General features: G+C 45.6%; 1 protein-coding gene across 1 annotated transcript; it reads right to left on the reverse strand.

The window, feature by feature from the left end:
* Positions 1–538: 538 nt before the first annotated feature.
* On the reverse strand, positions 539–10,421 carry SHH (sonic hedgehog signaling molecule). Its single transcript, XM_018084943.3, is given in 5 exon segments — positions 539–1,019; positions 1,022–1,096; positions 1,099–1,317; positions 4,818–5,079; positions 9,905–10,421. Coding segments are annotated over 5 exon segments (1,272 nt in total). The 5' UTR covers positions 10,214–10,421; the 3' UTR covers positions 539–612.
* Positions 10,422–26,496: the final 16,075 nt, after the last annotated feature.

A 26,496-nucleotide genomic window follows, 5' to 3' on the forward strand; every position in this document is an offset into this window, starting at 1 on the left:
TGGAGAGATGGGAAAGTACAGAATTTTGCTTTCTGAAAGTCAGGACACACGTGACATGTAGAAAAATAGACTCTGCGCAGTTTTGCTTGGCCTCACAAAATAATTTTTTCCCGTGTGAGTACAGTTCACATGATAATAAATTATCAAAGAAACTATTTAAGGCTCTTGAAGGTCCGGTTCATATCATTTAAAACATCTATTCAAAATACCAAAGAAATAAATATCCAGGAGAGGAGGAAAAAAAACAAAACAACAACCGACAAACGAAACAAAAGAACAAATAAAAATATATATATATTTATAAACTAAACAGAACAGAACTTCCCGGGGTCTTTGTTTCCCTTAAAGTCTACTTTGGACTGTCCTACTTAATTATTATTATTTTATTATTATTATTATTTTTAAGTCTTAATCCGTGCTCTCTTTTAAAAATAGGTATTTTTTTCTTTTTTTTTTTCTTTTGGGTTTTTCTTTTCTTTTTTTTTTTTCTTTCTCTTTTTTAGTCTCCTTTCTCTCTCTCTCTGTCTCTCTCTCTGTCTCTCTCTCTCTCCCTCTGTGTCTCTGTCTCTCCCTCGGAGGCCGGCAGGTGGCCCGGGGCGGCGCAGGATGCTCTCAGCTGGACGACACCACCATGCCCAGCGGGTGCAGAGAGTCACTATCCAGCACCCAGCTGCCGATGCGGTAGAGGAGCCGAGAGTACCAGTGGATGCCGGGGGCCGTGGGGTCGCCCATCGGGGACCCCCCTCCGGAGGGGCAGAGGGTGGCCAGCATCCCCTGGAGCAGGCGGAAGGGGGCGAAGGCCCAGTGTGCCCAGCTGTGCTCCTCCACGACGGCGTAGCAGGAGGCCAGCACGCGGTTGATGAGGATGGTGCCCTGGGCGGTGAGCGGGGCGTAGGCCCCCGACGCCTCCTCCCGCAGCGACACACTGTGCACGGCCGCGGGCAGGAGCTGCCGCCGCCCTCGCCCAGCCGAAAGACCGCTGGCCCGGCGCACGCGGCTGGCGAAGAGCGCCGGCGGCTGCTGGGGGTCCCCGCCTGAGACTGGTTGTGCTGGGGGGCCACGAAGAGGAGGTGGGCGGCCGTCAGCAGCAGCCGGGCCGGGGCTGCCGTGTCTCGATGACGTAGAAGAGCTTGTGGGAGCCATCCTCCCGGTCGAGGAAGGTGAGGAAGTCGCTGTAGAGCAGGCGGCCTTCGGTGTCGGCCACCAGCACCCTGTCGCCGGGTCTCAGGTCCTTCACCAGCTTGGTCCCGCCTTGCTCCAGGTGCACCGTGGCCGAGCCAGGGAAGCAGCCTCCAGATTTGGCTGCCACCGAGTTTTCTGTGCAAGGAGAGAGGCACAGCAGGGTTAGAGGAGGGAGAAGCTCAGCTGGAGCATGGGTGTATGAGGGGACACGCCGCTTCCCCAACCACCCTGACCCACCCAAGAAGAATAGGTGCAGGACACAGCCAGACTTCTCTCTGAAATTCCTCCATCCTCATCTATGAACATGCCCCATTTACTCCCAGTGGGTCAAGTGAGAATCCCCTTCCTGACAGATTTGAGCCAGTGCATCTCTCTCTGGGTTAGGAGTTAGTTTCTTCGTTAAGGAAATGGACCAAAATATTTCCAGCAAGAAAACTCTTCCAGAACAAATTTCTTCTGGAAGAACTTCCCATTTGGCTACGATTTACCCTACACTGACATCCGATGCCAGATAACTCGCAACCTTTTGAAGCCGAGTGCTTTTACTGGCTTAAGGTTTCTCCTCTAAGCAAGTGTCTGCGCTTGCAGTGCTCAGGGTCCCCACTGAGCTCTTACTCAAGGAGGTCATCTAGGGAGAAGACAGCAGGGAGCAGGAGGAAACTTTGCTCCAAGGTGCACATGAATTTGCCCCACTGGAAAGCAACAGTCAGAGTTTCACGAGTCCTCCTCCATCACCCTGTACATGCCCCCGTGTTGTCTCCAGTCCTCTCTGCTCTCCTGCTTGGCATGGTGGCTACTGGTGCACATGTCGCTGTCATACCACCCCTGCTCAGCATTTCCTGCACTCTGGGTCACTCCTCTTTCCAAAAAAAAAAGCCTCTCCCACCCCAGTAGAAGAAGGATGCTGTTCCCTGTCCCAGAACTTGGGGTCCCCAGGCAGCTCCACATCTGTGCCAGGCTCAAGCTCCTTCACCTCCTCCAGCTCTTGGGAGTTACTCAGAGTTTAGATATTATATGCTGTCATGAACTGTAGCCGTTTTCCAGTGCTACTGAAAGGAACAATCTCAGATTTAAAGAAAGCAGAAGTAGCAATGAAACTCTAAGTCTGTCTTGCAAATCCCTTTCTGGAAGCTCAGCCACCGGTGGGGTGGTGGGAGAGAAACTCTGCCATGTTCCAGGCTGGTCTCTATCTTAACAGAGGGACTCTGCAGTGCCCCTAAAAGCTCTGGTATTCTGAAGATGGGGTAGTAGCTCATGCTATGCCATGGTAGCAAGTGTGTTTGCTACAACTGTTGGCATTCACCATCCCTCCCTCGCCTTTCCCTGGTTTCTCCCAGTTAATCCCTATACCAGTTAAGAGACCTGGTGATTTATCTCCTGAAGGTGGACAGGGTTTATATTTTACCTCCGCAGTTCTTACTGAAACTTATGGTTTAAATAAATCCTTGGAGTGTCTCCTAATGACTTTCTCGGGAAGGACAGGAAGGGTGAAAATTAGACCGTTATTGATTTGCTAATGACTTTATCACTTCTCCTTCAGAAATGAAGCAGTTAGATCTCCAAGGCCTCCCTCTTCAGGGAGGACATGGCAACAAACAAGCTATGTGCTTTATGTAGAGGCCTCTGCTAGCAAACTACACCTTCCTACAAGCCGACAGTAAAGGTCTGGCTAGAGCTTTGTTTGCATATTCAGGGACTTGATGAATAGATCTAGTAGTGTAGCAGCTCTACAAACATGCCAGTGAATTGGCAGAGGTGTGAAAATCTGCTTCTTTGAGCAGTGCTTGTTTGGGTTCTCTAATTAAAATCCAATAAAGGATCAGCATTGTCATTCTGATTCATGTAATAAATGCAGACACTCTTGGAAGAGAGGACACTTCCATTTTTTTCCCAGCTTCTTCCCCCCCTTTTCTCCCCCTCCCTATTTGTTCAGGTGCAGAAACCCTATGTGCCAATTCACACACATACTCTCCAAAAAACCCAGGACCTTCCAAGCATTATTTGCACAGCAGAGCCACTTTTCCAAGGCACTCAAGATCTGTATTTGAATTTTAAATGTAGAAGCTTGCTCTAAATACTTGCTGTAGCGCATTATCAATGTCCCTTTTACCACCCCTGCCTCTCCCTCCTCTGTTCTGGTGACAATAATTCAGGCCTTGGGGGAACTCTTCTTTGCATTCCAGTCTCCGGGATCATACTTTTTGCAAACAGAGATCTAGATAAAGAATCTTCCTGCCTGGCATTATGGGGTTTAATCTTCTCATGAGATGCTCTGTCATGAAATGAGGTTTGGACAGTTTAAGATCAGGGTGAGAGGATGGAATTCAAGCCTGCTTCCTTCAGCCTGCCTCGTACAGTCACACGACCCTGCGTGACACCCTCTAAATATTGCCCCCAACTCCGTGTGTGTCGAATCTCAATGAGCAGCTTGGGGTTACTCCTCTCCTATGAAATGCCCACGGGGGTGGATTAGGGGATGTGCTTGGGCTAAGGTCACCACACACCACAATCAGACACCTTGTGCTGTAAAGCCCATCTTGGCTGTTGAAAGGGATGTTTCATATCTCCACACAGCTGACAGTTCTGCAGGGCCTCCTTCTGGCTAGAGAGGACCCAGGAGCTGAACAAAAGCAGTAGCAGGCTCTCAGGACAAAGCCTCCACGGGCTGGGAGAAGTGCTACCTCGGCTCAGCCCCTGGGTAGCTTCGGGCTGGAGTGGGGCAATGAACCTGTCCTGCAGATGAGCAGACTGGTTTCCCTGCCCTGGGGCTGCTGGGTTCGAAACAAACGGCTATATTTAAAGAAAGCCCATTATTTTCCTTTGCAACCAAATGTTTCTTGACACATCCAGCAGGCTGCTGGGCTAGAGGATGCTCTTGAAAAGCGCTTTAGATGCCATCCAAAGGCATCTAAATGGGTGGAGGGAGACGGGAGGGCAGGGGGCTGGCACTTGCCAACCGATTTGCTCCCCAAAAAAGTGTCAAGTGTCAGAAAAAGGAACTCTGCGAGTCGAGGATTTCTTGCGAGCTGTTCCCGGGTTGAGACAGCGTGTGGCGTTGTAAGCACAGGGGAGGGGAGGGAAAAAAATTATGTGTATGTGTATCCCTATCTGGGAATTTCCTAGCGGCTACCGATGAAGGAGGCTGGGGACCACGTTACTTATTTATTTTCCTGGCCGGCTCCCACTCGGAGATTAGCGCTCGCGAGTAAGGCGTGCAGCCAGCGGGGCGGCTGGAGACTGCCACGAGTGTTTGTGTTGAACATGCTCTTTGGATGGGGAAAGCATCAGATCCCACGGGGGGAGGAGAAGGGTGTGTGGCTGCGGCGCAGCGCTCGTGGGAAGGCTGGGAAGAAACATCACCCAAATAAAAATTCTGTGCAAAAGTGCTGCAGCTGGCTGGGCTTTTTTTTTTCTTTCCGCCCTCACTCGTTCCTTACTCCCACCCCTGCGCCGGTGGGGCTCCGCTCCCATCCCCGCAGGAGCCCCGGCGGGGAGAGCCGGGTGATGGGGACACTTCGGGGGACAGGAGGAGGGAACCCGGGTGACATCAGGGCAGAGAAGACTCGGGGGGGCTGAGTCGTGGCCCGCGGGTGTCCCCCCATCCCGACCTGTCCCTGGCAAGTTGCCTGCCCTACCTGCTTTGACGGAGCAGTGGATGTGTGCCTTGGACTCGTAGTAGACCCAGTCGAAGCCGGCCTCGACGGCCAGGCGGGCCAGCATGCCGTACTTGCTGCGGTCCCGATCCGAGGTGGTGATGTCCACGGCGCGGCCCTCGTAGTGCAAGGACTCCTCAGAGTGGTGGCCGTCCTCATCCCATCCTTCGGTAACCCGCAGCTTTACGCCGGGCCACTGGTTCATCACCGAGATCGCCAGGGCGTTCAGCTTGTCCTTGCAGCGCTGCGGGATACGGATAGACAGGGAAAGGTCATTATGGGGATGCTGCAGCCAGGGGCAGACCCCCACTTCGTTATCTATACCCCCTTGGGCCGCATCCTACCCTCCCTCCCCAGCCAAATAGGCGGCAGCCCTCCCTTCCCCCCAAAACACGCGGCAGAATGGGCTCAGCCAGAGCTGAGCATCTTCTCCCCCGTTGCCAGGGAGGGATGGGGAAGCAGGTGAGGAGGAGTGTGAAACATGGGGACATGGGAGGAAGAGGGGATGAAACACCACGAAAACCCACAGGGACTGAGCAGTCCCCTCCCCGGCACCTGCTGCGGGGACAGGGGAAACCCCCCCGGCCGCACCACCGGGTGCGAGTGTGGTGGTTCAAAGCCACCTGCACGGAGCAAATTCCTGCCGCTAAGTGCCCAGTCCCTTCCCGAGAGCAAAGTTTCTGCCGAGAACAAACACTCGCCATATATCTCGGAGTCACGGATTCCCCCCGGAATGTCTCTCCGGGTCTTTTCAGCTTAATTCTGTGTTGAAAAGGGTATCAATACATGTTAACAGCCTTTATGTGCTGGAAGGATGGGTGTTTTGTTTTTTTTTTTTCTCTCCCTTCGCCCATCACTCATTAGAGCCCTCAAAGCTGCATGGGCTGGGAGCATTCACTCCGCTTCAAACATACATCGGCGCTCGCCTACAAAGCCGAGCAAATCCATACAATAATATAGCTCTTAGTGGGAAGATGAAAAGCAAGGGAGGGCCAAGGAGGGAAGTTAAGCGAAGCAGGGATGCTATGCAAGCTAGGAGCCTCTTTGTGTGGAGTGAAACGCTTACAACTCCGTGGAGAAGCATTGCAGGGTTTTTCATCGCCCCTCCGGAGCCACCGACCTTCCTCGGGCTGAACCGGGCCCCGCAGCACCAGGGTCCCTCAGGGACCGAGTAATGAGGGGGGCAAGATGGGGAGAGGGAGGGGAAAGGGGCCTGCAGCACTGGAAGGAGGTGAGCTGTAAATGAAGCCCTGAAAGTTCTGGGGGGATTCCTATCTTAGACAAGGGGGGGAGAACAGGCACAGTGTGATAGGGGAAAGGATTCTCAGCCCTCCGAAAGAGGAAATCAGCACCAAAAGCATTGAAAAGCGCTTGACTAAAGGTACAGAGTTAGAAACACGCACGTTGCCAGCTTTCTTCCCCATTTTTGAGAGTAAAACAAGTCGTGGATATACCCGATGTGGTTCGCTTGACGAGATGGATAAAAGCCAAGCGGGATGCAGTAAGCTGCTCTTCCCACACTTTTGCTAGCCTGACTGGGATTCTTGGCCTCCTGCAGGACCCTTCTCCCCAGTGTGCTCACAGCACACCTAATAACAGACCACAAAGTCCCCCTTCACAGCTCCCAGAAAGGCAAAGCCTCTCCATTACCCCAACGACGCTACTTTTAGGGACGTGACAAGGTTGCTCAGCAAGAAAGTTCCCTTGTGTCTATCAACAGCCATAAAAGTGATACCAGCGACACACAGGTACCCGAGAAATATAAAACACAACCGTGAGCTCACTTTGGACTCTCTGGCCTACCGTTGTATGTAGAGAGACCGGTGTTTGGGTTTCAGCACTGTTCCCGGCAGCAAAGTGCAGCGGCACAAGTTGAGTTTGATTTATTTTATTTTTTCCTTCTCTTCCTCTCACACCTGAGAGGATGGATACGCTCTTCCACTAATTTACGGGGGGAAGGGGGCGAAGGATCGAACGTTTCAGCTACTGATAAGGCGACAACACTGCGCGACACGGCGATGTCTTGCCCCCCACGGGAGGCAGCGGGAGCGGAGGGGGCGGACCGGGATGCGGGCAGCGGTGAGGGCAGCGCCGAGGGACTCTTGCCGCTTCGGCCCTGCCAGCACCAGTTCCCGGCTTCAGGGGAAATAAAGAAGAAACGGCCTCCTAAAGGACTTTCTTCCCTTTTATACTGCCTGAGCTGGATTGTCAGAGTCAAAAGCCGTGAAGCCCAGACTATTTATTAATTCATTGGGTCGTGTGCCACAAATCAAGCCCAATTCTGTTCAGCCACCGTGAAGCTCAGCAGGGCTGCCTCCACTAACGCTTTGTGTGGAGGCAAAGTTGTTCAACAAGCCCTCTCCTGCCAGCTCCTAATCTCTTCACAAATGAATTGCTTGAAGGAAATACTTAACAGGTACCTGTCAGTGTAAACAACCTGGTGGGCTTCCTAAATGCCAAGTTGATCTCTAAATTCCTCACATCACGCACCGGTTGTGTGCCTGCATTACACGAGATCGCTATTTTTTTTCATACAAATTCCAGCTTTATCATACTGACCTGGCCTCCTTATCTCTCCCCCGAATCCAGCCAATGGCTGGGGTGGGGGGGGAGGGAGGGGAGGAAGGGGAGCCCTTAGCAAACTGCTGGTGTCACTGCAAAGTTGAGAACCTGACTTACCTACCTCTGTTTGCGTTCGCCCCCCCCCATCCCTTCTGGAGTTAATATTAACTAGCGACTAATGCATTCGGCAACCACTCTGCAAGTTTAACGATTCTGTTCAGGAAAAATCTCTCCATGGTTGAAGGGCTCCCGAAGCCGGCGTTTGAAGGCTGGGATTTAACGAGAGGTTGCTGGCGGAGGGAGAGAGGGAAGGAGAGGAAAGCAAGGCAGGGAAACCGGCGGCAGGACGGCACCTCGGGTCGCCAGGGGCCCAGCCGTGCCCGGGGAGCGGTGGGCAAGGGCAACCCCTCCGCCCGCTCCCCAGCCCCGCTCCATTTCCCTCTCACTGCCTGGCCGAGGCGTGCCGGAGCCCCGCTCTCTCCCTGCTCTCTTCTCAGTCTCGCTCCCCCATCTCACAACTCCCTTTGCCGCCGGGTACCCGGGGCTGCTGCCTCCTCGTCCCCGCTGCTCTCAGCCCACCTCCCCCCCATTGTGTCTAAGGCATGGCAACAAGCGCTGAAGGAGAAGGTGGGGGGGGGTGTAGAAAAAAAAAGTATTTGTTTTCGTTTCGTTCGTCTGAGGGAAGTTGACAGAAGGTCAGGAGTTCAGCCGCTGCCAGCTAATGCAGCGGGAGCGCAGCAGCCCCGCGTAGCCGGCGCGGCGTGCCCCGGGAGAGCCGCAGGCGGGGTCAGCCCCGCAAGCCCCCCCCGGCCCGCAGCCCACCGCTCCCGACCGCGCCCCCGCTCCCCCGCGCGCGCCGCGCCCCGCTCCGCCGCGCACACACGCACGCGCAGCGCGCAGGGAAGGAGGAGAGGGAGGGAGGGAAGGACGAGAGGGATGCGCGGCCCCGGCGGGAGCCCGTCTCCCGCGAGCCGCCGCGCTGCGCGCCGCGCCGCGGCTGCGGAGGGAGGGTGAAACCCGAGCCGCCGCGATCAATACGCGAGGGGAGTAAGTGGAGCTGAAAATGCTAGAGATGCGGCTCCGGAGGCAGCGGGGGCGGAGGAGCCGCGGGTGTGCGGAGGGGCGCGGGCGCGCCCGAGCGGGGACCGGCCCCGGCCCCGCTGCGCTCCGCACCCTGCCGCGGGGCGGCGGCCGGGGGCGGGCGGAGGCGCCGCCGCGCTCCGAGGTGCGGTGCGATTTAAGGTGGTCGGGAGGAGATGGTGGCGGCCGCCGGTCCCTCGCCCCGGGAGACCCGACAACGTGCGGAAAATCAGGCCGAGGAACGGGGAGAGTTTGGGAAATTCCACTCCCCACTCTCTCCCCCCCCCCTTTACCCGCGTCCACTCCCCGCCTAGTCCTTCCAGGCGAGTCCTGCTCTAGCACTGAAGGTGGGGCTTAAATGTATTAATATTAAAAAAGCGCTGTTGACCTATATTTGGAGGAAACCCATTTCCAGTGTCTAGATTGCATGTAGTTTCTGAAACTCCGGAATTGGCAGAGCACTTGACTTCACTGAGCTCTCTGTTGAGCATGAATAATAATTATGAGGTGACTCTCGGAGCGGTTCTCTCTCTTTCCCTCTCGTTTCTCTATTTTTTCTTTTTTTTTTTTTCTTTTTCATAATATGGTTCCGCAATCCGATTCCACCCGAGATCCAATATTTACCCAGTTGTAAACCTTGTGCCATCAGATTTTTTAAAACAGAAGGTGATGCAATGCCGATAAGTTGCAAGTCCCTCCCCTATGGAAGTACCAGAGCATTGGTGGCGAGCATCCTTAAAGAAATATCAATATATTTACGCTCTGATGGGCACAATTGCAAATGATGGTATTGCAATACGAGCTATATAATACTGAATCAGGAGAGGAATGGTCGATCCGGCTTCAGCTGCCTTTTGTGAGTGCACGACTGCATGCCTACTAAATTTAGAATATGCTCACGAGAGAAATAACAATAATAATAATAATAATAATAATAATGAAGGTTAAAATGAAATGAAGAAAAAAAAGAGAGAAATTGAATAAAATATATATATATAAAAAATCAAGTCAGCAGGCGCAGCAACCACGGACTACGTTTGTAATAATGAGTGGGTGGCCCGGCGGTCACTATACAGTTGGGGTCCTCTGAGCTGTATGCAATTCGTTTGATCAAAGTGCATCCTTGGGGACAAATGCAAACAGCAATCTCTAACCAAGTTACAGGGAACGCCATGGCACGGTAATGACTGTAAGTACCACACAGATTCCCCCACCAAATATCTAAATAGCTCCAGCTCCAGCCCCTGCTAACTTGTCTGGATAGATGGTATTTACATTCAATGGGGAAAACTAGCCGAGTTTGGAGGGGCGGGGGGAGGAGGGGGAGAGGGAAAGGGGGGGCTTTCAAAAATGCTAAGACAGATGCGTCCTTTAGGATTGCTCAGAGAGGTTAACAAACACAAATACAGGTATCTCTGTGGCTCTACCTGAGTCATCAGTCTGTCAGCTCCCGTGTTCTCTTCATCCTTAAAAATAATGTCAGGGTTGTAATTTGGGGTTAGTTCTTTAAATCTCTCGGAGTTTCTTGTGATCTTCCCTTCATATCTTCCACTGGCCCCTAGGGTCTTCTCTGCCACATTGGGAATAAACTGCTTATAGGCTAAAGGGGTCAGCTTTTTGGGGTGCCTCCTTTTTCCAATGCCCCTGCCTGGTCCACAAGTCAGCCCAGAGGAGACTAAAAGAGCGCAGATGAAGCCCACCAAGAGAATTCTTGTCAACAGCAGCATTTCGTCCATTGAATCCAATTACTTCAAAGCTCTCTGTGCCTATCCCTGGCTGTCTCTAGAGCTCTCTCTCCTCCTATGTCCTTGTCTGCTTTCTGAATCGTATACTATCCACCGATCCCTAGCAAGACAGGTGCTGGAATGGCAGGCTTTAGGTCGCTGATAACGGAACACATCGGAGTTTGGTCGTGAGACAGCAATCGAGAGACAAAAAAAGGGTCTGATTTTAATGGTAGCAAAGCAAGACGCTTGTGAGAGGAGTCTGCCTTTAGTTCTATATTATAGCTGCCAGGGCCGAGAGCTGATTGGCCAAGGCGAGACAAGCTTGTCTTCTGATGTTTTAACCCTCAAAAAGGCAACAAATTCTTGAAAGATTTTTTTTTTCCTTTTACCTGAAGGGCTTGGAGCTGAGAGGGGTGGAGATCGCGCTTTCTTGGGATAACATCAATTACACGCTTTTTTTTTTCTTTTTGCCTTTTTTTTTTTTTTTTTTTTTTTTTTTTTTTTTTTTTTTTTGTCAGAAACTTTCTTGGCAGAATGGTACATTTGTCAGCAAGAGGAACAGATGCCTCTGTGAAAGACGGGGAAAAAAGTAAGATTAGCAGGCTGCCTCAGTCCAAGTCAAGATTCTAAGGGCAGTTGCGGTTAAATAAAATGCCGAATTGTCGGGGAGCCGTGTAAATAGGAACGTATTGGGGAAGTATTAACGCCCGGGGGGGAATAATGCCATTTCAGAGCGCACCCACCTAAATGGCTTTGTAACAGGTTTCTTCCCCCTGAAAAGGGAGATTGCTCTCCTTCCTAAAGACGTACTTTTTAAAACACACTCGCCTTTTAGCTGTTAAATGACCACTTTAAAGGCAGAATCAGGTCTGATGCGAGGCGGCAGTTAGATGAAGTTAGGGTGTCTGACTTATGTATCACACAACTGCAATGAGGCACTTTTTTTTTTTTTAATAAAACAAGGACTATCACCCAGTTTAAAATAGTGTTGTATCTTCGAAAGTGCGTGAAAAGTCAACTGATTAAAAATAGATGGTCTCCTGAGCACACTGGGGCTATATTCTTTGTTTCTTTGGTCAAAGTCGGAGAGGAGCGTTTTAGACTCTTACACCTCCTTGCGGGGTGTCATTAAGTTTTTAAGAAAAGCATAGTGCTGAAAGCATCCGCAAACACAATTATCAGAGATCGATCCAAGCAAAGTGAATGGAAAGGGGATAAGTTTAATGTTAAATTAATTGTTATCTCATGCAGCGTGGCAAGTGATGTCTTTATCCCGATCTCCAAAAGCTACTAATCAGACAAAGGTGTTGAGAGACGGGCAAAATTGCAGAGATGGGGCTGATAGAGCAGGTTAGACAGAACAGCAGAGTCCCATATGAACAAACACTTCTCTGCCTGTAAAGTGCTCATTTACTTTTGCTCCTAAGAAAATACAATTTGTCCTAGGATCTAGAAACTTTAAGGAGTTTTTTTAGGGGTTGTTAAAAATTCCAGGACAGCATGCTGAAGTAATTAAAAGTTCTGTCTCTCAGAAAAACAAAACACATCCAAAAATCAACTTTATTTTAGTTGTGGGTATCTAAAAAAAAAAAAAAAAAAAAAAAGAAGTTCTTTGGAGCTAACAATCATATGGGATTTTTCCAGTCTGTGACATCGACCTGAGTAATCAACTTAATCCATGTGAAAATGCACTTTAAAATTAGTTTTTAAGTGGTAAGAAAGTTGTGCATCCGTAAACTGTAACAAGCAGGGCAGCATGGACTTTTCAAGGGACAAAGTGGTCTTTTTAGGTAAACTTTAGAAAAGAGCCGAAAAAAGTAATCCGAAACTCTCATGCTGGCTCTAACCGGTGCTCTTCCCTCTTTTTTAGCCTAAACTTTTCTTCTGCTGTTTATGTTTCTTTGTAGAGTTTTAGTGAATCATTGATTTCTCTTTCCGAGCTTTAAATTGAGGAGTTTTGACTTGGAAATGGGTAAAAAGCTAGAAAGTCAGCAGCTTGGCTTCTAGGTTGTTATCAACCAACTTAGTTGCAGAAACAAGTTGTATAACAGCTAAATACCTGCTTCATGCTATTAAAAAACAAACTTAAGTTTTATCTTGCCGTCTGCGTGCATGCGAGAAGACAGATACAAGGAATATATAATTTATACAAAAGAGGATATGTTCTTTTGATGTGGTTGCTTAAACAGCATGACTTGATATAACAGTTGATTAAACAGCGCCAAGGAATAAAAGCTATTCTTAATGGTGTGGAATACTGCAAATCTTTTATCGCCCCTCTTACCTTGTCCCCCTACCCAAGGAAAGATAATCGATATCCCAGGCACTAGACGGGTGGACATCGCAGAGAAGAAGTCTAGAGAATAAGGATAAACTCCCTCATTATCAGATTGCCATATGTACAAAGCAGTCACCCAAAGATTAGCAGGGAAGGAAACGCAAAGAAGGAATTAATTAAATGCAAGTAATAAATGCGCGGGGCGGGGGGAAGGGAGAAATCAAGAAAAGTTGTAACTGTGGGAAGCTCGAAATCCCCCTCCTATCAAATTAGATGTGAAAGAAAGCAGAGCTGGGGGAGCGGGGAGGCTCTGCTCAGCCTCAGCGCAGGCTGGAGGTGGCCGCGGCCCCACCGGGAGCCGGGCCCGCACCCGCGGCCTCCGGCATGGCGCCCGTGCCTCTCCTACGCCGCGTCTAAAGCTTCTGCTTCTTCCTTTTCTAATCTATTATTTAAATGCCACCGCTTCTGGGCGAAAAAATAGCCCCCAAGCCCCCAGTCCCTGTCAAGCAGCGCCGGGCGCGCTTTCCCTTCCGCGGGGCATCACTGACCTGCCCCGACCGGCGCCCCAGCACCGGCCCCAGGCTGCCGAGCGGGGAGATCCGTGCCCTGCCCCTGCCCCGCCCCCACACCTCAGAAGAAACAGCAAAACACCCCGCGGCCGGGCCCCCACCGCACACCTTCTTTGCGAGGCCGTCCACAGAGCCACAGCCACTGCCTGCCCCAGGGGTCCCAGGGCCCCTCAGGGCTGCCCAGGTCCAGGGTGACGGGGAGGCCCCTGAATGAAGACCCCCTCCCTCCACACTGCTACCCACAGAGCCAGGTCCCCCATGGAGCTGCCGCCAGGCTCCCTGTCAGCCCCCAAAGCTCTGGCAGAGCGATGGGGAGCCCCTTGGGTCATCCCCCGGTGCCCCAGGGCACAGCACACACCACAGTCCCGAGAGCATCCACTGCTGACCCCACGAGTCCTATTGCAAGCACCCATCGCAGCCTCATGGCCCAGAGTTCCTCGATGACACACAAGCTCTTCCAGTGGCTCTGCCAAACCTTGTGGCAGGGGGCCAGGCTTCCCCCCACCGTGGGGCCATGGACAGGGCTGTGGGGCAGCACTGTCCTGGGCCATCCCTATGGGGCCTGGGCTGCAGTGGGGCAGTGGTGGGTGCACCTGGCCTCCAGTCAAGCTCTTTGAGGATCTCACTTATCATTTATCTTCTTCTTTTGTGAAATCTGGATTTGCTGATGGCCGTTTGCTCTGCATAAAGGCAGGGAAGGGTTCAGACTGCACAGGCGAGGTTGCTGGTTGGCCATTTGAAGTTGCACTAATACATTTTGCTTGATGAATCCCAAAACACAGGATGTTTCCCTCAGAAAATTTGAGATGCAAATGCTGTGTACCTTTTAATTGGATCTTAATAATTTATCATCCTTAATGGCCACCTTTTTTTCTCACACTTAATATATGATTTTTTTATTAAACTATCCATTTTTAGAGCATGAAAGCTTCATTCTTGTAGCCTCTTTGCACCTCTGGTGTTTGCCAAGATATTTGGGATCAAAGCAATCACTGATAGAGAAGTAGATCATGAATAACTTCAGCAAAACCAGAGGTTATGATTGAGTAAGACTGGTATAAGTGGAAGGAGACTCAGGCAGGATTTTCATTTGAAGCTTTGTTTGATTCTTTTTTACACCCCACCCCCTTTTACGGCAATGTTAGACTATTTCATTTAAAAGAATTGACTCACCATCCCTTGTTGCCTATCCTGGTAGTATTGCAATATATATCTTAGAAATTTCAGTCCAGAACTACTGTCTAGCTGGCAACTATACCTTTACAATGACAAGCAGAACAAGTACTTGTTCCTTGGAATATCCTTCCAAAAACCCCCAAACCCTGGCAGCAACAAGAAAAATTAAGCTTGTAGTTTTCCACTCATTTTGGTTTGACTGCAAAATTCAGGGAGCCACAGAGCCAAAACCTGGTATCTGCTCTGCTTTTCCCTTAAACTGGCATTAGTCTGTGAGTACTCCTGCTACAAGAAAACCATATTTTGTGTGCATGGAGAGGCAGAAAATGTTTGCTTCACAGAACAACTCTGTCTATGTGCATTGATTTTGCCATTTTCATACCCATCTGCTTGTGGATTAATGCTAATCATTGGCTTGACTACGGTCAAAACAGCCTTTCATCATACATGTAACAATTACTGTAGGCAAAATGATTCATAAGACATCGTTATCTATGTTTTATTTCATATTTGCTCTTGAAGCAAACTTTAAAGCAGAGTTTCCCCCAGATTTCCTTATATCCTCAACAGTGCAATATGTAATGTCTGATTACAGGTTTATAGAGAAGCCCTTACATTTCTTTCGTAGGTATTTTAATTTCTCTTTGAATAACCCAACATTTTCTTGTACCAAAAGCCCCAGATAGGAAGGAGTATCCTTTTTTATTTTTTGTTCTTTCATTCCTGGGTTGTGATCTGCATCCCTTTTCAGTCACTTCCTTCTAGTCATGAGTGGGGAAAATCCCAACCCAGGTGTTTCTGTCCATGCAGGAACGGTGGGAGGGAAACAGCCACTAGGGGAGCTCGATGTTGGGAGTAACCTCTGAGCACCTTCCTCACAGCTTACACAGCTTTCTGCACTCCCCGGGAGTAGAAGTTTGAAAGTAGTTGTTAAGTTAAAAACAAAAACAAAAACAAAAAAAAAAAAAACCCACAAAAAACCAAACACTAAAAAAATAAGAAAATCAAACCAAAACAAAAACCCTCAAACAACAACAACCCCCCCAGCCCAAAACAAAGCAGCAACATACAAAATGGACAAGTTTTGGAGCTTTATTTTTTTATTTTTTTTTAATAACAATTTTATAACCAACTAAGTTATTTTCTTGTCGCTCTGTACATTGAATTCTGAGGCAAGAAACAACCACAAAAACACATTTCTTTAGTTTCTGATAACCCATAAAATTAAGAGATAATGAAATGTAGCTGCTTAAGCACCAGTCAAGAGTACAAGAATATCTAATATTTAGTTCCAGTTGTAATGTCAGCTTGCTTTGCTGGTCATTGGCAGGAGACTTAGATCTAAAGTTTGCATCACATAAACATTGCTAAGAATAAACCTTCAAAGGAAATCATATCTTTTTCTTGGTTTTGTTGTTATAAAAATTGTTACCTGGATTATTAATGGTTAGTATGTTGATTTGGATTTTGATTGTTTATCTAAGGAATTTATCTGGGCAATAGAGTCAATGATCGTTAGAGGTTGTGGGTGGAGGAAGAGCCAAAATAGAACTTTTTCTGCATGCAGATCAATACCAGCAGGTTCTTACTTGGTTATCTTTGGGTCCCACCTATTCTCAAACATACTTCTGAGTCTGAAGAAGCTATTCATTCTAACGGACTTGCTCTCATCTCTTTCAGTATGAATGATTACTGAAGCTAGTAAAATATTTAGTGTAAATAAAGAGGCTATGTTTAATACATATATATACTCCCCACAAAATGGTTAATAAAGGAATTACCTTCTAGCAAGATCTGCATTTTAATGTACTGTTTTCTGTTCAGAAAAAAAAGGTGGATACATAAGAAGCACTGTGAAATGCTTGTGATTTTTAGCTGTCTGACTTGCACTGTTCTTGCATTTTAGGGGAAAAGTGCAGAGTCATATTTTGGAATATTGAGTGATAATACATCTCTGGGTCTATATGATATGACATCCAGACAGGGGATGCTAAGAGAAACCTGAAGGCATGAGATAAATTCAAACTTAACTTGCTGGCTCTTGCAGTGTGAGGTTGGCTTGCTCAGAGTACACAAACCAACAGACTGGATCAAGGCTCTCTGTTTGGGCAGAGATCAGAAACAAAGCTTGCCCTCTAAAGTCCACCTCATAGCCTGATCCAGCCATGGTAACCACTGTATTCACTGGGCCATGGTAGCAGGAGAGGTATGTGCATGATTGTCTTAGTTTTTCTTGTTTCCTTACATTTGCAGACTATTTTTGAGCATAGTTTACATGTTTTCTTTCTTTTTTCCTGGCATATTTACACCCCAGCTTTTTAAAATGCTTTGTTCATGCCAGTCAGTTTAGCAATGCGCTTGTTAAAACAGTTCCTAATATATTGTATATGACTGAAAATGACTTAATTGTTCTATTTCTTTCTGACCCCAATAAAAAGTGTCCCTGATATTGTTTGAGTCTCTCTCTGTTCACAAGCACCTACATATATGTCACCGGGTGACTTTGAAACATTTCTTAGATACATCAATTCAATTGCTCTTATTTATTTATTTAGATTTGTAATAATGACAGTAAATGGCCATCTGAATCAATCTGGGCACTTTGCAGTCATTAATACTGCAGCATCAATATCACATAACACAATTATAGTGCAATAAATTACCCATATGCCTCATCTGTTGCCCAACAAAAATAAGAGCTCCCTGTACCTATCACATTGCTCATTTATGTCCTTTCCCTCTGAAACACCTTGATAGAGGAAAAAAGGTCTTTGAAATGTTCCTGAAAGCTTAACAAAACACTGTCCTTCCCAAGTGAAGATGTAGATATGAGGAAATGGCATGTGGGATGCTCCACCAGCTAATATGTCCTTATGAACAGAGAAGGGCCCAATCCTCAGCACAGTTAACTCATAGTTGCTTATATAACACCAGGAAACCTCAGAAGGACATCATTGATGACATCTACAACTGAGTTGTGTGACAGTTCAGGAAGACTTATGCTCTCCCATCTCAAGCCACGTGGGGCTTTCAGTGACAAAAACAAAACCTTGAATTTTGTGTAGAAACCCATTCAAACTGAAGTCACCGGCACAGCTGTGAAATCACTGTGAAGCCAGAACTAGGAGCAGACTGTCACATTGCACATCACCCTCAGTTATTATCCATATTGGTTTCAGAAATAACGTAACAAAGTGCCCAATTCAGCAGCTTAATCTCCAAGCGTGGAAGGACTGGATAACTGCAGAAAGACTGGCACCTAAACCCCACTATTCTCTGACAGGTGATGATGCAAGGAACTCTTTAATGCAGCTTCTTTCTGGGTATGCAGTGGCAGCACTGATTGTTTTTATGTCAAGTGTTTTCCTGGAGCATCTTTTCTGAGGGGACAGAGGGATGGAGGGAAGGAGGCAATCAGAGAGGCTTCCTAGGTGCAAAGGGTCCTTTGTGCAACCATGAAGCTCAGAGCTCCTGTGCCATTGTGTCACGGGCTGGAAAGGGAAACAAGCTGAGCCAATGATTCTGCAAAAGCAGTAGCTCGAAGCCTCAATAATCCTGGGATCCAAGAAATCGGAATCCTTTTTCCAATTTCCCAGAGGATCCCCTTAGAAAACCCATTAGAACAGCAGACTTGACCCTGCTAGGCCTTGATTCAAAGTCCTCTGGATTCAACTGGAGCTTTTCTGTTGTTTTCAGTGGATTTTGCATCACTTTGATGTTAAGTCCATTACATTTGTGTTGCTCAGAGCAAACTGCTTGTGGTGGTGTTAACAATTCCTCAGATTCATACATAAAAGCAGAGAGGTAACAATGGTTTTATAGCATCAAAGTAGCATGCCCTGCTCAGTTCCCCGGTGAGATTTCTTTGGGTAACTCAACAAGCAACTCTACAGGGTAACAAACTGTATTAACTATTCATGCTAGAAGGTTGTGTCTCCTTCACAACTGCAGCAGTATTGCCCAAATCTGCCATAACGTGACAACTAATCTATTGGTCAAATTTGTTCGTAGAATTAATCAATTTCAATCAGTAATTGCCTTTGGGCAACAGTTCAATTATGGCCTCATCTTTTGGTTCTCGCTATTGTAAAAACAGCTACGTAAGTTTTGAAGAGAAATTTGCCTCATCAATGCTCAGAATCAGGCAGTGTTGATGCTGATGTTTATTTTATTCATATAACCACGTTTTTTGCACATGACTTCTTGGTGGGCATGGAGTAACAATGCAGTGACAATGCCACAGCACACAGTGTGCCCAGCTATATGCAAATTAACATTAAAAAACAAAGAAAGCCCCTTTTGAGGAGTATGATGTATCTCTCACCCCAGTGCTGGAGTTATGAGATCTCAGCATCTCTCAAGGTTCAAACAAAAGATACTTTTTTTATTTCAACTCTTCTCTGTGTTTATTTTTCTGTATGGAAGAAAAAAATTATTTGCTGGAGGTGCAGAGTTTTCTTCAGAAATAAAAAGCACACTCTTGAAATATTCATAAAAAAAAAAAAAAAACAAACCAAAAAGCCCCACACTGTACTACTTCACTCAGCCTTTCTTTAGGAAAGCAAAATAAATCATAATTTATGCATGGAGGCTTGAAAATCAAAATCGTCACGAAGTAGCATAAGGGCAGCCTGACAAAATAAGGCACAGACCGTAGGCTAGAAAATTACCCACCATGTAAACAAGGTGACACAGACAATTGGGCACTGAGAGCTCAGTGATTTTTGAGGCAGGGGAAAATGTTTTGCTGATATATCCTAAGGGAATTTTGAAATCACTCCAAAATGCACTACCTGAAGACAGGCAATTTTTGGAATGCGTTCATATTATGTCATTATATCTAAATATGCTGAGCAAAGAGCAGGATAATATTTCCCCTTCCTCTATGCTGTTAAAATGAATTCAATTTGGGGCAAAATTACTCAGACTTAATCAGTATTTTTGTGCATTAGTATCCAGTTGAATCTCAGGGCAAATCAAGTAGGCTGCAGACATTGGTGCAGCTTGATATTGCTATTTTTATTCATTTCTGTTTATTGTAGCAAAGCTTAGAAGCCAAGAGAGAATTAGGCACCATTTTACTAGGCTTTACTCAAACAAATATAAAAAGATCTCTTCTTCAAAGAGCCTACCCTTTTATTTGTACTGTTTGTACTTCACCTTATCTGCATGAAGACCCATTGAAGTAATGAGAACAATTTACAGAATGAGGCATATTAAGATTTCCAATCTGATGTAGCAAAATGAAACTTCATAAAAGTCCTCAGCTGGTCCTGATTGGGTGTAGTGTGAGAAATACCTCTCTTGTCTTGGCTGGAGGTCTCATCCACACATTTTAAAGCTTTCTGGCCAACCTCATCCCTAGATATTGCTGAGGTAATTATATTCCGAGTGTTTCAAAAAGGACTGGATACTTACATAATTGGAGTATCTCTGCTGAGTAGACGGTTTTAAATGATGTGTGAGCTTTAGTAGTTTCTGACAGAAACTTCCATTAATTATCATGAGCCAGAAGGAATCTATCCCTTTAAACACCTTCTCGTGTAAATACCCATTTTGAGGATCAGCCAACAGTAGTCTCTGAGCCTGGCTGAAGCCAATGGAGAAGAGGTTTTGAAGACCCTTGGTGATTTGGCAGCACAGTGATCCTTCTTAAGCAATGAGCTGTGCATCAGCAGTCTCAGTACAAGATTGAGTTGCAACAGCTTCATGAGTCACTTCGTGGTGATTGTGAGAGGGTATCCTCACTTGTGGCAAATGTACAAGATGAGATTTATCACAGAGTCATAGAATAGTTTGGGTTGAAAGGGACCTTAAAGACCATCCAGTTCTAAACCCCCCTGCCTTGGGCAGGGATACCTTCCACCAGATCAGGTTGCTCTGAGCTCCATCCTGCCTGGCCTTGAACACTTCCAGGGATGGGGCAGCCACAGCTTCTCTGGGCAACCTGTTCCAGTGCCTCATCACCCTCACAATAAAGAATTTCTTCCTGGTCTCTAAACCTCCCTTCTTTCAGTTTGAAGCCATTCCTCCTTGCCCTACACGTCCATGCCCTTGTCACAAGCCCCTCTCCAGCTCTCCTATGGTCCCATTAGAAGGTGCTACAGGGTGTTCCCAGAGTCACCTCTTCTCCAGGCTTAACAACCTCAACTCTCCCAGCCTGTCTTCATAGGAGAGGTGCTCCAGCCCTCTGATCATCTCTGTGGCCTCCTCTGGACTCACTTCAGCAGGTTTGTGTCCTTTTTATGTTGGGGACCTGAGAGCTGGAGGCAGCACTGCAGGTGGGGTCTCATGAGGGCAGAGCAGAGACACAGAATCACCTCCCTCGACTGGCTGACCACCCTTCTTTTCATAAAATCATAGAAAATCCTGGAATGTCCTGAGTTGGAAGGGACCCACAAGGATCATCAAAGTCCAGCTCCTGGACACGACCGTCCCCAAGAGTCATACCATGTGCCTGAGAGCACTGGCCAAAGTCTTCTTGAACTGTCAGGCTTGCTGCTGTGACCACTTCCCTGGGGAGGCTGTTCCAGCGCCCAGCCACCCTCTGGGTGAAAAACATTTTCCTAATATCCAACCTAAACCTCCTCTGACAGAACTTCATAATTTTGATGCAGCCCAGGACAGGGTTGACTTTCTGGGCTGCGAGCACACATTGCTGGGACGTGTCCAGCCTCTCACCCACCAGCACAGTTGGGTGTTATGGAACAGTCTGGGCCAGCTCATGTTGCTTGGTAGGTGCAGTAAGCTGGGAGCACGAGTGGCTAGCTATGGTAGGTGAGCTGCAGTGTGGTAACTAATTCAGCCTTGTCACCACAGGGCTTCTTTGGATCCTGCAGATCCATAAGTGGCTTTTGAAAATGTCACTTAGGTAGGAAAATGATGCCTGAGTTGTTTGGTGAACCAAGAATCAGACTGCGAATGGCAAGTCTTAGAGAGGAAAGAGGCAAAAGAACCTTCTTTTCTCAAGTTACAAACACCACGTAGAGAATAGATATCTTTAATTTATGCTTATAAGATATTATCAACCTTCCAAAAAAACACTGCTAAGATGTCAGTGTTCTGTACATGACAGCCACTTAGAAAAACAAGATTTTTTTTATTCTCACACTATACAGTTTCTATGTCCTGTTGAATGCATTTATTATACATTAACATAATTACTTTAATTTATTACCTTAGTAAATGTCAGACCCATAAGATGTCAGTGTATTATGTGTATTACACCGCATTAATTTTATTTAACAAAGAGCCTCAAAGAAATGACCAAACCAAGCATCAAGTTTCTACTTCACATACGCATTTTTGAGAGAGTATTGTGAAATAAAAAAATGTGCACTTATAATTAAATGCTGCCTTTGTTTATACCTACGTACTTCTGTTATGATCCATGCAGACTGAGACCTGCAAAGCCGTGTCCAGTTGGCTGGGATGCTGGAAAGCCCTGGCTTGCTAGTTCTAATCCTAGTTCTTTTCACATATTAAGTGACTGTCACATCATGAATTTAAGACAGAGTTTTCCTTGCTTTTTCTTTTTTTTTTTTAAAATAAAAAAATATTAGAACCCTCAAATTTGCTACGTAAAAACCCCTTTGATTCTGCTTAGCACAATTAGGGGATAGAATAAGAAATGATCCCAAGAAGTTTATCTAGCTTTGCTTCTTGTGCCAGATCAGGATCACATCATATTTACATTTATAGATGGCTTCACTATTCAACCTGCAGATTTTGGAACGAATACGTATTAGAGGCACTGGCTGCAACACTGTGCATCCTCTGTTTTGCCTCATCAAGAGGGAACTGCAACATCCCCTTTCCAACCTTTGCAGATTCCCCAGCAGCAGGTGGCTGCTGACCATGACCTCCTCCCTCTTAGAGGAGGGCTGAAGTGCTCTTCTGTATCCTCCTCAAACTTGGAATTTTTGTGCAACCTTTTTTCTCCTCAAGGAAGATATGTAACTTCGTGTTGAGGATTACACACTCGTATTTTTCAAATGAAAGTATCGCAAACACTGTTCCTGATCTGTGCTGGCAGAATTCACTGGAATGGCTCCATAGAAGTCATGTTTAGTTCATATACTGTCAATAATTATGAGTGATATCCTAACCTGACATATTCACATACTATATCATTTCAAATATTTGCCTCTGATTATGTTAGTGCAATGTATTGACAGGCTCTAAGAAGGCAGAGCTTGTCTTGACAAAGCATCTGAACTCTATAATTCCATAAAATATCCCCATGAATTTGGAGAGGCCCTCTTAAAAGAGTGCATAGTTTCTGAGATCTATGCTACAGAATTTAAGATGTAAGTTATTCCTATGCTTGTTTTTCTATAAAATACCTACAAAACAAAAAAGCATTAGGGGTTGAGATGAAGGGAGATGAAAGCAAAAACACCAGGTAACCTGTTTTTCTCAAGATTGGAAAGTAAAACCAGCATTTTCTTCATGCTTCTTATGTCACTGTGAGGAGATCACTTTGCGGAAGGATATCTGCTGAACTTATGGACACCTCTTTGTACAAACCTCTTTCATTAGGACACCAGATTTTCTATATGTGCACAGTCCACATAATGCCCCAAGAGAGTTATTGGAGTCTAAAATAGTTTATGTGAGATCGTAAATATTTCCTCTCCAATGAACTTAATTTACTTTCACATTTGATAAAGACTTCCCAGAAATCTTTATAGATAATTTTCCTGAAATGCAGACCTGAACTAAAAAGATGTTTCTAAGTAGAAAAAACACAGACTGATCAAATTCTACAATTTTTCTTGACATAGAAACCCAACAACTTTTCTCTGATCATTTTTTAAGTAAACATGGTTTACTTAAAAAATAAGTAATCGGAATTGTGAGGGGAATTTTTTTCCTTTTTAAATTAAATGAATAAATTAATCTCCAATCCTCTCTCATATTGTTATTGGAATGACTGAAATCTCCCAATCCATTTCCTTTTGGACAAGACAATTTGCACTCCTCAGAGTCCATCTTCTTGCCAGTGCTTGAGATGCTACCAGTACTCTCAGCTCTGGTCATAACTGAAAATCTAACTGTTCAGCTTATTTTCCTCTGAGAACTCTGTTATGTTCTTCCTTGCTGAGAAATGCAGATATTTTGAACTTAAGACATTTGAAAAAATAGTATGACCAAAAATGCCGTTTTTTTCCTTTCAGAATGGTAAATTTTCCTTAGTCACTCTCACTTGAAGAGTGAGAAGGAGCATTTACCCCTGTTATATAACAACTTCTTCTCAGTTTTTAGACTGTCAATTACTAGACCGAGAGGGACCTCAGCTGGGACTGTATTTTGTGTCATGGTGTAGATCTTTGGACTCAATGATCTTAGAGGTCTTTTCCAACCTTAATGATTCTATGATCTTATTTTGTATTGGGGCCTTATATCTATTTTTGACAAGAGATTAAACACATGAAAGTTCAACCTTGCAAATTCTTGTTGCATGATCTAAGAAGTGTGGGAGGATGTGGCTTGGTTCAGGTGAGGCATGTCTGTCTCCATGGACAGACAGAAAGGCACAGGTGGCAGTGACCTGTGGCATCTCTTCCCAGGCAGGTAAGTTGTATTCTTTTGGCCTGTTGACATCTTCTGAAATTGTAATTTCAACTTCACAACCTCATTTTGAGGCCAATCATGAAACAAGAGGTTATCACTGAAAATGTGTTGGGGGGTAACCTGTTTTAAAGCTTTTATCTTCTTTCTGCTGAAATCTCTTGGTGCATCCTGGATCCAAGGAGGTGAGCTGGGATATGCCTCTGTTACTTGTGTAATTTGTGAGCTTAGTGTTACTATGAAGTATTGTGCCCTGGGCTTTCTTCAGCAGATTTTGAGGGAAAAGACAATCTCACATGAATTACTAAAGCACCTTTTAAGATGAATGCCCACCACACTTTTGGAAACTATGCTTAGTTTCATCCTCTGTGAGTGTTTCAAGCACCTTCAGATTTTTGGGTGAATGCTAAGACTAATTTAAGATAGTTATCTTGGTGCTGTATCTCTTCAGTGAACTACAGCAAAATTTCTCTTTGCATGAGCTTTCCACTAGAGCCAGGTAATTAGATTTTAGTCACGAGTGGCCAGCAGCTACAAGGTTTTTCTCTGAGCAGAGACTGTCAGTCACATCAGATTTTATTCATTTTGTGATGTGGATAAGCATCCAAAAAGTAACAGGCTGACACCAATAAACTCACTTTATTTTTAATCTGTGGCAGATTTGTGGCTTTTATACTGAAACACCAGGGCTCAAACCAGCTGGTTTCACCACATTCTTGGTGCTGCCCCCTCCTTTAACCCACAGTAGCAGAATCACATGTAACAATTTATGAGCTTGTGTTCACCCGAGAGCTTGTGTTCCTTTGCTTACTGTACTTTTCTATCTGTAAAAAAAAAAAATTAAATAAATATGCTTAAATGAGTCAGTGATTATTGAACTGGGAAGCAGATCCGAGTTTGACAATTAAACGTAACACATCCATATTGGGGTGTGGGAAGTAAAGAAAAAACAACAAAACTTTAACATTTTCACATGCCAGAAAAACTAGCTTTCATGTTCTTTAAACAGGAGAAAGGTAAGACGTGTTTGGGAATAAAGACATAGCCTCCAAATTCACTCTTCAAGTATACTCTGTTACAGCAGCATGATTCCTTTTATGATTGTATCCATCATGCTGTCAAAAAAAGAAATCTTATCTTCACTCATTACTAAATATACAAAGAGCTGGGATTTCCACTTGGCAAATGCTCCTGTTTACCTGAAGGCTCGATTTTACCTGCACTTTGATAAAGTTCATTTGCTGAGATAGGCTAAACTTTTTAATCCTTAAACTACTGGAGTTTGTAAACCAAGTTTTGCTCTGAAGTAAGAGGCATGTGCATGGAGTAGCTATTTTCCTTAGGAAAATTAAAGATTTTGTTATGGAAGGAAGCCAAAGGGCCCATCTGGATCTGTCCTGTCTGAGTTGTGAGTTATAGCTCCTGTTTACAACTGCTCTGCAAAAAGAAGTCTAGGTGAGGATGCCTTCAGTAGTCACTGTCAGCCTTGTCTTCTCAAGTTTTTTGTCTTCAGGAACAGTCAGTCAGTAATGGAGACAATATCTTGGCATCCGTCATCCCTGCTATGCTTAGACCTTTCTAATGCTCCTTCTCATTACCAAAACCTCACATTAAATACATAAAAAGATCTTTGCCACTTAAAAAGAAACAGAATCAGGCCCTCATGTGCCATAGTGTACCTTTCTTTATAATGAACGTGAACAATCCTCTCTGAACATGTTGATGTGGATGAACTTCCTGAATCTATGCATTGCTCTGAATTCCCTTGATTGTTTCTCTTTCAGTTGCAACCTTTTAAAATGAAATGATCATTTATTAATATAATTATTTCTATTATAATGACAACCACAAACCATCAGTGAAATCATGGTCCCAGTTTTCTGAGCTATGCTTAAATGAGAAATCACAAACAAATCTCTACCTTGTTATTTAAACAAACACAAGAGGGAAAGGGTGTTACTGTAACTCAAGTGCAAAAGTGATTTTCACAGTAGAGGTGACAACATTCCCTTAGATTTGAGACTTTACCATCCAGTTTAGTTAAGTGTTCCTGTGTCTCAGGTTGGCAGAGCTCTGTGGCCTGTACATCTCTCTCTATCTCCACAACCTCTACTCCTGTAGATCATTTGTTCTGTCTGAAACCTGTCTCCTTTGATTTGCAGTCTTGCCGATATGTGGATTTCTATTTTTTTTTATGTTTTTTTTTCTTTTTCTTTCTTACTTTTCATTTCAGTATTGTCTAATTTCCTGCAGAATTCAGTCTCTAAACTTTACTCTGGAGACATCAACCACTACAGCAACCTAGTCCTTCTTTGTCTAACACAGAATTGCTCCAACAGTTGCTGCCACTGAGGGCAGTGCTAAAATTCACCTGGATTGAAGAGTTAGACCAACATTTCTTCTCTTCAATACTTCCTTCTTGTCCTTAGTATTAGCTTCTATTATTTAGTCTATATCTTCTACAGCATTCAGTCTCATTTTCCTCATGTTCTTAATTCAGTAAGTTAAGCCCAGCTTTGGAGCACTCTAATGACTGTCTTTCCATGCAGGTACAGCCTGGTTAATTTAATCACTTGGCTCATTGATTCATTAAGGTCACTGGTATACCAATATGAGCAATGATCATCCATATAGTAATCCTTTTGAGTTCTCCCCTCCTGTCCTAACCTGATTTCACATGAACTTTATCTATAGGC

This window comes from Manacus vitellinus, unplaced genomic scaffold, assembly GCF_001715985.3.
Source record: "Manacus vitellinus isolate BGI_N305 unplaced genomic scaffold, ASM171598v3 scaffold_79_pilon, whole genome shotgun sequence".
Taxonomy (NCBI): Eukaryota; Metazoa; Chordata; class Aves; order Passeriformes; family Pipridae; genus Manacus; species Manacus vitellinus.